This window comes from Tyto alba, unplaced genomic scaffold, assembly GCF_018691265.1.
Source record: "Tyto alba isolate M040663 unplaced genomic scaffold, T.alba_DEE_v4.0 Super-Scaffold_27, whole genome shotgun sequence".
Classification (NCBI taxonomy): domain Eukaryota; kingdom Metazoa; phylum Chordata; class Aves; order Strigiformes; family Tytonidae; genus Tyto; species Tyto alba.
This window is the reverse complement of record NW_024881301.1, coordinates 23,753,443-23,766,797: the sequence shown is the minus strand read 5'-3', so window position 1 is coordinate 23,766,797 and position 13,355 is coordinate 23,753,443. Positions and strand designations below refer to the sequence as shown.

General features: G+C 37.3%; 1 protein-coding gene across 2 annotated transcripts in view; it reads right to left on the bottom strand.

The window, feature by feature from the left end:
* Window positions 1-330: 330 nt before the first annotated feature.
* Window positions 331-13,355, bottom strand: part of ELP2 (elongator acetyltransferase complex subunit 2) — a 37,103-nt gene continuing 24,078 nt past the window's right edge. The window contains exons 14-22 of one of the 2 annotated variants that reach the window (XM_042798197.1): window positions 12,195-12,264; window positions 9,802-9,897; window positions 9,619-9,676; window positions 6,416-6,488; window positions 5,798-5,984; window positions 4,074-4,195; window positions 3,466-3,608; window positions 2,805-2,918; window positions 331-1,832 (exon numbers count right to left, since the gene is read on the bottom strand). In XM_042798197.1, coding sequence (XP_042654131.1) covers window positions 1,649-1,832; window positions 2,805-2,918; window positions 3,466-3,608; window positions 4,074-4,195; window positions 5,798-5,984; window positions 6,416-6,488; window positions 9,619-9,676; window positions 9,802-9,897; window positions 12,195-12,264 — 1,047 coding nt within the window. In that variant the 3' untranslated portion in view covers window positions 331-1,648. The remainder of the gene's footprint in view (window positions 1,833-2,804; window positions 2,919-3,465; window positions 3,609-4,073; window positions 4,196-5,797; window positions 5,985-6,415; window positions 6,489-9,618; window positions 9,677-9,801; window positions 9,898-12,194; window positions 12,265-13,355) is intronic. The other variant, XM_042798198.1, reaches the window with a different exon arrangement.

Genomic DNA, 13,355 nt, shown 5'->3' with positions numbered 1-13,355 from the left:
TGTTTAATGAGAACATTTCACAAAATAAAAGAGAGGGACAACTAATAAGATGTTTCGCTTTTGCCCATATGCAAGAGTGGCAGCATGGCAAGACATACTAGTATTGGAATCTATTATGCACGATTATCATCAAAATTGTAGGTAAGACACCAAATTACAATTGTGACACAGAAAGAAGTTCCACTTTTGGCAGCTTTTTGAAACCTCATGAGTGATAAGTTGTGTCTTCCTTTTGCCAGGACACAGTCTGTGGTGGTTCAAAAATTCCCAGACAAGTAAAATACACTAAAATGCTTAAAGTACACATGTAAGGAAAGCACTGGGTACAAGTTAAATGGAGCAAAGCATCTTTATTAAGAAATCACATTTTTATTCCCCCAAGTAACGGTACAGATTTTTTTTTTTAATGCTGAAAAACAGATTTGAAAATAAAAAGCTAAAATATAAAAACCTTTAAAACAAACTATAATTATTCTGAAAAGAGTTTGGCCCACTCTGAAAGAACTGTACTCTATCTAAAGATGCAACACAGTAAAAAGTTAAACACAATTCCAATTACTTCTGCACTATCAGTTCAGGTAGCAAGTGGTTCTGGAACAAAAATAAGTTAATTCCCAAGGTTTAACCCATTTCTAGCTTAGATGTTGTAATCAGATACAGATCTGCTGAGGTAAACACTTTTTTCTGAAGTACTCACCATCTATTACCACTCTAAATTACAACACTATCTGACAACAAAGTTAACCTATTTTCACCAGAATAGATAAGGAGCTCAAAAGTCACAGAGTCCAAAGGCAGTGTAGGGGATGGCTGCCACCTTTTAGCTCCTGCCTAGTGATATTTGTAGGGTTTTCCAGACCAAACTGTAGAGGAGAGCCCTCAAGCAGAGTAAGAGGTGGCTCTGTTATAGCACTCTGATCAGGGAGGGCTCACAGGTACACAGGGGAGACAGTGGAAGGTTTAAAGGGTCTGTGAGCAAGGCTTTAAGCCCCACGTGGCCAAGAAGCACGAGCCCAGTGCTCTGCACAGCAGAAAAAATAATTAAAAAGAAACAAGCAGGCCTGTCCAAGCATGCAAACACAAACTACTCCTTCTAAAGTAAGGCAGTCTAACACTTGGACCAGGACTGTAGTACACATTCAGATGGCAACCGGAGAAGGCTGTATATTTAACTCTGACCTCTGGTTAACTGTACATGCTTAAACATTCAATGTCAGCACCAGCAAGCCAACTGACACTTAATAGCAATAAGGAGTTAAAAAAAAAAAAAAATCAGTACTCCACTTGCAATTCCTAGCACAGAAGCCCCCAGGTACCGGCAGCTTCCCACCTGCCCTTGGAGTCCCAGTGAACAAAGGTGTCTCATTATCCTTCTCCCATGCCCTACCCCGCCTCCCACCCCTCAGTTCCAGGATATTCACCAACCAAAACATATAAAAAATACTTCATATTCCTGGAACTGCAGAATTAGAAAAATATTTGACATTTCAAACTACCACAAAAGTTGCTTTAATAAGTTACATGTCATATATTTTGCTTTCCACAGCAAAAAAAAAAAAAAAAAACAGAAAATTCAACCACCAAATCAGCTAAAAGCTGAAATAAAGTGTTACGAATCTGTTTTGCAGACACAGGCCTGCTGCCTTTGCTAAAGAGCAGATCTGTTGACATTGAATATCTTAACAGAATGATCAGCTCCACAACTTGCAAGCTGCAACCACTCACTGCTGTTCTGATCATTATGTCCAGCTCTGCCCGCATGATGTCTCCAACATAAACGTTTCACAGCAAGAGCATGGCTTTGGCTGCAACAATAAGACATCCATACATAACTGCAAAATGTCAAACACAGTTGGGCATGTGAATGTAAACATCAACATTTATATAATTAGTACTCTTCTGTTAACATCACCAACTGAGGAAAAACTGACTTGTGACAACAGCAGGTATTAAGTTCTTAAAATAAGTAGGACCATTAACACTAATGACATTTTATCTTCTCACTCATCAATAATTTAAAAAGCTATTGATTTCAAGTTTTACCACATTAAGCTGCAGGTTGAGCATCTCAATTACTGAGATATGACAGATCCCTGGCTTTCAGCCTGTGATTTCCTGTTATCTGCTGTCTCTTTCCAATTCACTTCAAGCACACACAAGCCACAGCCACCATCAGCTTTCATTTCTGGTCACATACCAATGCCAGTAAGTGCAAGAAGAATCCGGGAGAGTGCTTCAAGTGAAATACTCAAAGTCTCTCTACAGAGAGTTTCTCCAGCAGCACCACATATAGCTTGTTTTTCCTTTCGTTTCTGCTAAAACTGCTCTTGAAAGTTTGCTGTCATCCACTCCAAAATGTTTTGCTGACGTTTTTAGACAGACGTTCTTCTCCACCCCTCTTTAGTGTTTTCTATCACCTTATTTTATGGCTAAAGGTAATAAAGCCTTTTTATTTTATCTTACTTTGCTTTACGTGGGGCCAAGGGTAATACTTCTCTAAGCATTTGCATAGCAAAGTATTTGGGGGTTTAACCTCCACCCCCCCTTGGTTTTCATTCTGGTTTGTTGTTGGTTTTTTTGGGGGGGGGTTTAATACATCTAAATAACAAGTATCTTTATTTCCAGGTTTTGCTTAAAGATATCTGAAGACTTTCAGACTTTTCAAACTTTTCCTAAAAGGATAACAATTTTTGTCTTAGAAATGAACCAGTTTCATAGGATTTTATACTATAAAAACAGAACTCCAGCACTATTACTCTCAAGAATAATATTTCCTTGCTCCTAACTTACTTCAAAAGACATACCTGCTATCCATCTCAACACACATGGTCCAATCAGCTAGTGCTGGTTCTTGCCCACTCTGCTTCCATGTGTACAAGATAATCTTCCCATTCTCTAAGCCTACTGCAACAATATACCTATCAAGATAATAAATGTATTAGTTCTGAAAGACATTTCAGTACGCAGCTCAGTAAAGCCAGCTCTAATGCAAGCTAAAAGGAACTAGCACTCTAACACTGTGTTGCATCTAGCCCTTCAAATCAATATCTGCTGTTCCATGAAAATAAAGAAATTTTAAAAAAAAAAAAATATATCACGATTTAAATCATGCTTCTTCATAAAAAACGAGCAGAGCAGAAACCTGCAAAATATATCTGGCGAGGAAAAAAATACGGAGGTTATTACAACATCAGATCAAGTCAATATTATAGATAGAATTAATGTATTTCATGTGTGTTCATGCCCTCCTCCCCTTTCTTTCTTGTTACACTGTTTCAAGAAGTCACCATACACCTGAAAAGAAGGCTAGGAAATTAAAAAGTAGAGGTCATTCAGTCAAAGAATGCTCAAAATATTTGACAGGTAAATTTTAGGAGCTGTTTAGCCACAGAAAACTGACAAAAGGTGGAAAAAATGCTAATTTCAAATTAAACACAACATGACATTACAGAAAAACAGCAATACCTTCCATCAGGAGTAACCACAGGGCTGATACTAACAGCAGTAACAGAATCCCCAGCATCTAGTACTGTCGAACAAGGCTTGACTGAATCCAGCATATTCCCTTCAGTAGTCACAGATAAATTGCACTGGCCCCAGATAATGACCTGTAAGAAAGAGAATCCTCTAGGAATTTTAAATGCATTTACAAAAACATAAGGAATAACTGAGTTAAAATACTTCCAGGAGCACAAAGTGGATGACCTGGAAGACAGTTAACTATGTCTACCTGAAAGACTCAACTTTTTAGACAGTCTGACTTCATTAAAGATCCTGACAACAAAACCAGATTTTGTTATTGAAGGAAAACTCAGACACCCATAAGAGTTATGTGACATATGCTTGTCTTACTGTATGAAAAAACAGCAGAAGTCCAACTGGCAGACCAGTCTTGTACATACATATTCAAGCACTTTATTTAGCATATGAAAGTCTCACCGATTTCTGTGGTAATACACACAGTAAGCTTTTTGTGTATTTATAGAATATGGGCCCTTTAGAACACAGCATTTACTGATCTAATACACATTTAAAATAATTCTGGGCTTTTAAATTCCTTTTATATTAATTACCTTTTTGTCCCGACTGCCAGTAATAAAATAGTTGCTATCTGGTGTCCAATCACAAGACCAAATTATTCGACTGTGAATGGCTGTATTTTTGTCTGTGTATGCACAGCAACTGAAGACTGGTCCTGGAATAAACCATATAGAGGAAAACCCTTGCTTCAACTACTTTGCATATTAAAAGTAATTGTTACACTTATTTAATTCTATGTAAGAACTGCAGGAACATTTTGACATTATTCCACTCATCCTCAAAGTAACTGGGAATACTTAGCACCACGTAAATGTTTTTTTTTTCCAACACTTCTTATACTAATGAGCACCTGTTCAAGACCACATCAGTCAGCCCTTATAGCACTAAAACAGTAGGACAGTTTGATCTTTTACACACATATCTGTTTCAGAAGAATTTAAGTCCCAGTATAAGACCTGCAGCTTCTTTCTATACAAGTTTTTCTGAAGTTTTAGTATAGCGCAACATTTACCACGTGCAAACGTATCCCCATTAATTTCACTACAGTTTCCATTTACCAGTAAAGCCCCAAGAATTCAAATCCGAATGATCTAATTGTAAAGAATAATCTGGTCCCAAAGAGACAAGCTGCCATTTCAATATGCATACAATCAGGCAATAAACCTGATCAGATCAGTAAATGGGAATACTTTTAAGTAGAAAAGGTTGTTATTTTGGAGCACAGACTTTGAACAACCACTTCTTGGGATGCAAATATCAGCAGTGTTGTTTTACACTGATAATGATGTTCTTTGTAGACAGAAAAGTTATTGATGAACTAATGAAAAGAGGTTTTCCTCTACTTCCTATGAGAATTCACACTCCTTATCCTGAAACATTGTGTAACTACTGTGGACAACATGCCAGGCTTTAGAATAGAAGTCTGAATAGAACAGAAATCTCAAGCCAGGATACAACTGGACATGTCTGAAGGGGCCAAATCACACTGCCAAGTCTCTAGGAAAACTATAGAGCCCAATAGTGTTTATGTGCTATTAAGCCAACAGTGCAATGATGATAATTTTCAGCACAAGCATCTGTTCTAGGAATCCATTAAAGTGTTCAAAAGCAATCTCCTCATGATTTTGCAAGGCTCAAAGTCTTAATGAGAAAGTCAACTGAATCTTTACTATCAGCTCCTTTTCCAGACAGAGCCAGTTCTAGTCAAATTCATCAATTGTGTAGGATTACCAGAAAGCCACACCAAAGATAGGTATTAATCCTGCCAAGAGTCTCCAAGTGTCATGCCCTGCAAACAGGAACAAGGCAGCTCTATGCAGGACACGGGTGTAGCAATGAACCTTCCAGCCCTGCCTGCACACAACACCGGGATGAAGGTTTTCCTTGACAGAATACTAGTTTGAAGTTCAGGCATTACACTCCAGCATGCATACTTGATTTCAGTAAGTCTGAAACATACAATCACAAGTAGAAGGCAGGAGGACGAACATCAGACTTCATTACATCCATCAATTAAACAGCATTTAAGGCCTGATTATATTCTTATCCACATTTTCATTCCCTTTCTAGCTCTTCTATACTCCATTAATTGCACTTCTTAAAGCCACAGGAGGATACAACGCTATTAATTCTTAAAAGTTGTAAGGAAAACATCCATTAAAATATTTTACCAATTCTCTTTCAAATATTTTGAAGCCAAAAATACTGAACAAACCGCAAAGTCTTCAAACACGTATATCCATTTCGCGTATCTGACCTGACTCTGATGAGTCTTGTTTCCTCCACAGTGACCAATTCCTGTCTCTAGAAACCGCTAATAAAAATTTGTCATTAGGAGAAAATGCCAGCTGAGTAACAGTCAGATTGTGAAATGGCAAACTCTGCAGTTTCTTCCAAGAAGTAGTGCTCCACAAAATAATCGCTGCATGTTCTTTTTTGGAAGCCTGTATTGATGGAAAAAAATATCAGTGAGAGTTAATGAAAGCAAATATAAAAGTCACACGTTCCAAAATACTGAGATGTTAGGGGGCTTGTTTTAAGGCTTGCGACCAAGTTTTCCCCCGGGAAGTTCCCCCAGCTGGGAAGTTTCACTACTTTCTACTAATGCTGACAATATCTGAGTAAAAAAATGTTTTATACCCATCTTTGTTAGAATTTATCTTACTAATATCTTCAAATTAATATTTTGTAATTTATGAATAATAACTTATCTGCATTCCCTATAACCTTTGCAAGGCAACTGTCATCGATACAAAATCTTTCACATTTAAGTGAAAGAAAAGAATTCAGACCAAACTGAATTCCAACTCCTGCTCTGTCAACCCTAGAAATCTGGTGGCACTTTTCACTAGATGGTGCTAGAATCTTTTCTTACCTTACATGCTGAGGCAATTACAGTGTTTGAATTATTGCAAGCAACACAAAAAATTTCATATCCGTGTCCATATCTGAAATAAAAGTGAAAAGATATTATGACACATCACAGTCATTTTTGCAGTATGCATCAAGTTTCTTATGCTAACTTAAATCCCCTTGCAAAAACGAAAGGCACCTGCCAGGAGCTTCTCACCACTGTTTCAGTATTATGTCCCAAATAATTCCTAATGAAGTTCAGCATTCAATTTAAATATCTGTATAAATTTTCACATTTAGGAACTGACTACAGAACAATCTCTACAGCCCATTCCATAGTCCTGAAGCATCAGCACAGCAGAAGCTACACTAATGATTAACAAAGCAGATTAAAGCAGCATTGAATGTATTCTTATTTTCCTGGAAAGCAAGTTTAACACCAATAAAAATCAGAAGCCACATATTTGAAGATCACCGAAGAAATACACCACAAACACCCAGCGAAGGGATGCCTGTTCTGTGAAATACTGAAAGATTGATTTCTGAACTAGAGGACAAGAATCGTGTTGGGAAAGGAAAACAACATTCTAAAAAACCCAAAACTTCTAGCTTTCTCCAGAAATAGATTTTTAATCAGTCTTTGCATGAGTTCTGCTGGAATTCAAGCTCACATATCTAGATTGGGATTTAGCTAATAAGCAGAAATGCCACACAGACTAACACAAATTAAAATCAGTCACAAAATGGACCGGATGTAAAATAAAATTGGAGATGCAATCTATAAACAGTGGACAACTAACAGCTAAATACCCATTGAAGGGGGGTGATTTTCTTTGATTCCCAGCTCTGAAGAGATGGTCAGTTATCTTAATAAACTCTTTTGGTCAGCAGCGTTGCAAACAAGTTCTTATATGGGATTGATGTTCATGGGATTTCACTTGCTGCCGAAGCAGCCATCTGTTTAAATGACAAATTACTGCCTGTGTCTGTCGAACAGGGTCCAGAAGAGTTGTTGCTGGGCACATCCCATAGACAGATCGCCACACTCATGTCTGAAGTCTGAGGATGAACTGGCTTTTAATGAAGAGTAACTGTGCCTGGGCCTTCAGGGGGGAGAGGGACTAGTGGCTGAGCTTAATTGGGATGTTAATTTGCAAATTTGATTGTATCTTAAAATGATAAAGGCAATCCTGTGTGTCTTCCTCTTAATCTGTCACCAGCAGGAGTTTTATCATAATGCTTACTTTTAAAGCATATTCCTAGAGACCATTTTGTAGTGAAAACCATTGAAAGCCAATTTTCTAAAACTGAAAAGTATTTATTCCACAAAAAGTACAAATTTCCTTTCAGTGAAGGAAGAAAATCACCTGTGGAACAACTTGTTTCACAAGTCCTCAGTCACTTTGGTTTTATCTCCTAAATGTAGTATTGAAGAACACTTGACAGAAACATTCCGAGCTTCTGCATGCAACTCTGTTCTTGCTAAACAGAAGCATTAAAATGTAATCTTTCTCTTTAAATTAAAATAAAACCCAAAATACTGTCTTTTGCAAAGTCACATAAGCAGGACTATCACAGCTCAGACCAACAGCCTACAGAGTCCAGTGCTGTCTCCAGTAAAGACAGTAGCTAGTGGCAACTGGAGATGCTGTTTATAATAGTGTATGAGCCTTGCAAGTATAGAAGCTCAAGTACAATCCCTTCCCCTGCCCCCATACACGCAATCCAATCCCTTCATTATGAAGCAAAACACCCAAAAAAGTTTCGCAATGGAGAGAAGCAATGGCATGAATGAATAATGAAATTGCATTTTCAACCACAAGCAATTTTGCCTTAGCAATGTGCAATTCATAGCAATTTTTTATGCACAGGTAAACTGACTGGACCTTCAAAGTGTCCAGACAAATGATTACAGTAATTTTCTAGTGTCAAACAGTATCTCTCAAGACTTCCAAGTGTATTATATGAAATGTACATGCATATAAACATACATATTTATGTCAACACTTAGGCTTTAATCTCAGCCTGCTGCATATAAACCCTCTATGGTGACTTTCCAAGAGGATAAAGATTAGCATTCTCTCACAGGATTTATCATACTTTTATTTTAAAGTTGTTAGATTATGTAAAAAATTCAGCAAGTTCTTCATACTAAAACCTACTCAAGCAAATGCTTTTCAAAACCCGACACTAATCCTTCAAAATTCAGTGTCAAGTTAGAGCTGGGTATACACAAATGTCAATGACAAACAAGCTATTTTTAGCAAGTCGGTTCCTCACACTGCTTTTCTGCTGCTATGGCAACTTGAAATCTACATTTATGCGATTTCATGTTACTTCTTTCAAGATTATTCTGAGCAAAAAAAACTGAAAGTCTACAAATGCTTTACATCTTCTTGCCCTTGCATAAAAGGACTTCTGTCATGAGCAGTATCTCTAAAAACAGGAAAAATTTCTCAGGTAAGTCCCTTGATGACCATCATAAAATGCAGTTATTTTAATTAACGCAGAATATAAAAGCAGATAGGCAGTACTCCTGTAGCAGAATATCAAAGATTAATGTCTCAGTAGACTTTGAGAAATGTCAAAGGCAAATGAAAAAAAAATTTGGCCCTGGCACCTTTTCACTACTTAAAGATCCCTCATCAAACTACTTCTGCGAGTGGGTGCATTAGCGGCCATAGCAAGCACAGAAGCATTTAATGTAACAGCTGGAAATTACAAAATATGCAGATATGGTCTAATACCCACCAGCTTCCCTCTTAGAAGCACTTTTGAGTCCAAACACAGTAAAAGAGCTTAAAAGCATGCAAAGAAGATTAACTGTCCAGTTGAAGGTAAAGATGAGCTCCTACAAAACCTCCTGCTTGGTCAAATGAAAGCAATCTGCAAACTGTTTTTCCAAAGGTTTTTTATTTCCCATCCCCTCCAACTGAAGTCACAAAACTGGTAATGTATGAAGGTAGCTGTTAATCAACAGCAAAGGTTCAACTTTCTGCTTGTTCCTGCCTGAGATCGCTCTTTCAGGAGATTCAGATAAATAAACCCTTAAGGCCTTGAAACAATTTGTTTCTTTGTGCTGTACTTGAAGACTGATACTAAAACTCTGAAGATTGTGGAAGTGTAGCCTAATGTTACCGGGATCTTTAAGGAACAAATAAGGTGACAAATAAGCTTTCTGGAAATTCTGCAAATTAAATGAAGAAACAAAAAAATTAAACTTACAACTTCTGAATTTCAGGCCACAAGGTGTTCTGCAGCAAGTGATCCTCTGGGGGAGGTTCTAAAAGACATTTGTACAACGTACTCAAACATGGTACTAAATATAAAATCAGCTAAATATTGTTCCAAGTTTATATCTAATGACCCTAATTCTCTATCTCTGTACAACAGAAATGAACCTTTTACCTGTAAGGATCATGGGTTGAAAATAAATCTCAGGATACTGGTTTGAAATGGTATTAAATGTTTCTTCATCCTCAGCTTGTTGAGCAGCCATGTCTCCTATTCAAAGAAAGGACTTCATTAGCTAGTGAGAACATACTTGACAGGAGGGAAAATATAAGCATTTATTATACAAGTAAAAATCATCTATTGTTTTTACAATGTAAGTAATTAAAATCAGGATTCTCTGCTTCCAGAGTTACAACAACATGCGTATTAAAACCTAGTTATTTCAATGCACATGGGAACCAAGAGTAGAAAATAAAATTAAAAAAAAAAAAAAAAAAAGCATATATAACCTTTGGACTAATTCCATTCTGAGACTGATCCCACTCCATCAGCACAGTCTGTTATAGATTCTTAAAGAGACTTTGATTTATCTGGAAGAAGCAGTCACCAGAAGTTGAACCTGTGCTTCCCCAACAGTAAACCTTTTCTTCTTTATTTGAAAATGTTTAAGGCAAAAATCTTAGATACAAGTGATGAACTCTTAAATTTAATGTAGACCCCTAAATAAAGAAATCCATACTTGCAGAAGTCCATCTACAATTTGCAAACTTTGGCAAAACTGCCAAGGGCTCAGTCCGTAGCTTTAGGCAAAAATTCCAGAAGTAACTGAAATTATTCCAGTTGATTTTAAGTTAAATTTCAATTCTGTCCTTCACTTCAAAGGTATTATTTAAGAAAAAGGTACAGAGTTTGGGAACAGTTGTTCTCAGACAGAATCTAACTTTTTGCCAAATGCACGTTTCAAATACAGAAGTTTAAAAAAGCAGGTACAGAAAAAGCAGAACAGAAAGACTGCAATTGAAATTGAAATTAGCAACATTTTATCTGATTTGTGACCGCTATCTGATCATCATTCACCATTCCTCTGCAGCGTAAGCAAGAAAGGCCTGTGGGGCTTTAGCCTAAGCCATCAGTGCTGACAGCATCGGGTGGGCAGTGGTGGACAATGCAGGAAAACTTGACAGCTTTTCTACTCGTGGTGCTGCTTCTAGGTGTGCCACATGAAATCAACAGAAATTAGGTATTCTCTGTGTGTTGATACTCTACGAGAAGTTTTTTCCCTGCCTCTCAGCAGAACTCATGAGAAAGCAGGAAAAGGAGTTTTAGCCAAAATATATTTTATGAGTTACTTCAGGTACAACAAAGCTACTCTTCTCCAACAGAAGATTTAGGAAAATTTAGCTGCATTGCCATTGAAGACCCTGGAGACAAAGCTTATTAAAATTCTTCCTTTTTTTAATTCACACCTTCTGATAAAGCTTTAAGCAGAGAAAAAAAAAAAAAATCAGGTCTGACCTAATTTGTAAACTCCAGTGTAAGTGCATTTTTACTAGAGGCTTTATTAAACACCAGATTAGCAGTTCCATCCTGTCTCAAGACACTACTCAGTTGTTTTTATCATTCTAGACAGATGTTTGTCCTTCCTTCCTTGTTCCCCCACAATGCAATCCCCTCCACCTCTCCAGTAAATTAATCTGGTGCCTCACCAGTCTTTACTGACAGAACATTAGTTACTGTTGGTTAACTAATTCTTCCCTCCCAAATACTTTCACAAAGCATCATTTATCTGGAGGTTTATGGCTCTCTTCACCGGAACAGAAAATGTGACTGAACCCTCTCAAAACATCATTACTTCTATAAGCCTCTGCAAGGGTGCTAACATTTGAGGAGAGTGTGAAAAGGACTCCAGAATATAGCTTCAGAGGTCAAGGTTTTTTACAGAGAAACCACAAGTAGGAACAGTTAGTTCTGCTTTAACAACTCAACCTAGATTTCACAGTCCATTATTCAATACTAATTTTTTTGGCTAAAAGTCATCAGTCTTGGGGGTGGTGGGAGGGAGGGGCAGCACGGGTAGTGAGCATGAAGAAAACAAAGGAACAATGGCTGGTGGGGGAATTCAAATAATACCCTGTCCCAGCTGCTCCCAGACCCATCACAGGAGAGCAAGGAAGCCCTGCATCCACGTGAAACTCCTCCAGCTCTGTCAACAGGAGAGGCTCTCGGGAGCACTGCGCAGACTGAGTGGGGTCACTTCCTACAGGGGTGTGGGACACGGTATGGAAAGAGCATGCTGGGTTTGCACAAAACATTAGGGGATGCACAGGTGAGAAGCCAAAGGCAGAGAAAGGGAGGAAAGATTCTCACTTGTGCTTTTATTTTTAAGCACCATATCTAGGTGCTACCAGAGAAATAAACAAATGCTTTGCACAATTTTATTTCTAGGCTCCTAACCTGCAGTCAAGCTTACAATAACAGACCTAACAAAAAGATGTACACTAGAATAATGATTTAAAAAAAAAAGTTTCACATGAAACACCATCATCATTATTTCTCATTAGCTGTACCTTCAAAAATGGCTTTATTGGATAATCCCAAAGCTGGCACAGTTGCACCTTCTGGAAGATCAGATGATTGCTGAATAAAGAAAAAAAAAAAAGAAAAAATTACAACATTACACACACAGATTGTCAGATTTTAAAGATTCTTCAGATTTCAAAGGCCACAGTTTAAGGAATCCCTGTAATAAAGAGAGTGACTTTTCTAAAGCATTGAAGGGGGGCACTTTGAAAAATTCCCAACTGACCGAGAACATATCCTGGACAAAATAAGTACTCTGCCAGGAAAAAACAAACAAACAAAAAAGCATCTTTTCCAAAGCCTCAGTTCAAAGGTTTTGCTGTAAAGCATGTGTCTTTAGCCCTAATTACAGGTTTTCTTCCACAATTTTATTTATTCTAGGGTAGACACTTGGGGCCCTCTGTGGAGGGATAGAAAAAGATTAGATTTAATAGCTGTAAAACCCCTTCCTTACAGTGTCTGTAAAGTTCAAAGGAAGACTGTTTTATAGAACTGGATGAATAATTTAGGTGACAGCTTCAAAACACTGTGTTCTTTATTTAAGTGTTCATAATTTGATGAGAAAATGGATGACACACTAACCAGTTTAAAGCCTCTAAAACAAAAACAGTTCTTCATTACAACCCAAAGTATAATACAATCCTATGGATTTGAACTGAATATAATCCTATTCAACCCTTTCTGAATATAAAGCTGGCTTTTTTGGTTTTAAGTATTTTTTTAGGGAAGGCGTTTGAGTGCAATTAAGAAAAAGCTTACCCACTTTAATGAAAAAAAGCATTCACAGAAAACAATTTCAATAAAGCTATTTAAGAGTAGCTGTATCATTAGAGCTCATAAAGCCTTCCTCTTTAACCAAAGCCCACGTGAAACACTTTGTGGTATCATGGATCAAAAAACAGCACTCAAAGGAAGAGCTGATAAGTAAAGTCTACATAAAAGTAAAATAATGACATCTGCCAGCATTACAAAAGCACAGTGTTATTTGTACAACGTCATTAACACAAATGCTTACAAAGTCTTACAGAATTAAAGCACTAAATAGCTAATTACGTAACTTCTTGCTACCAAACCCAAGTAATTTGTTTCCCAGATGTTTCAACTGTTAGATGAAATGGAAGGGCTAATCTGTCTCTGAGAGGCTGCAT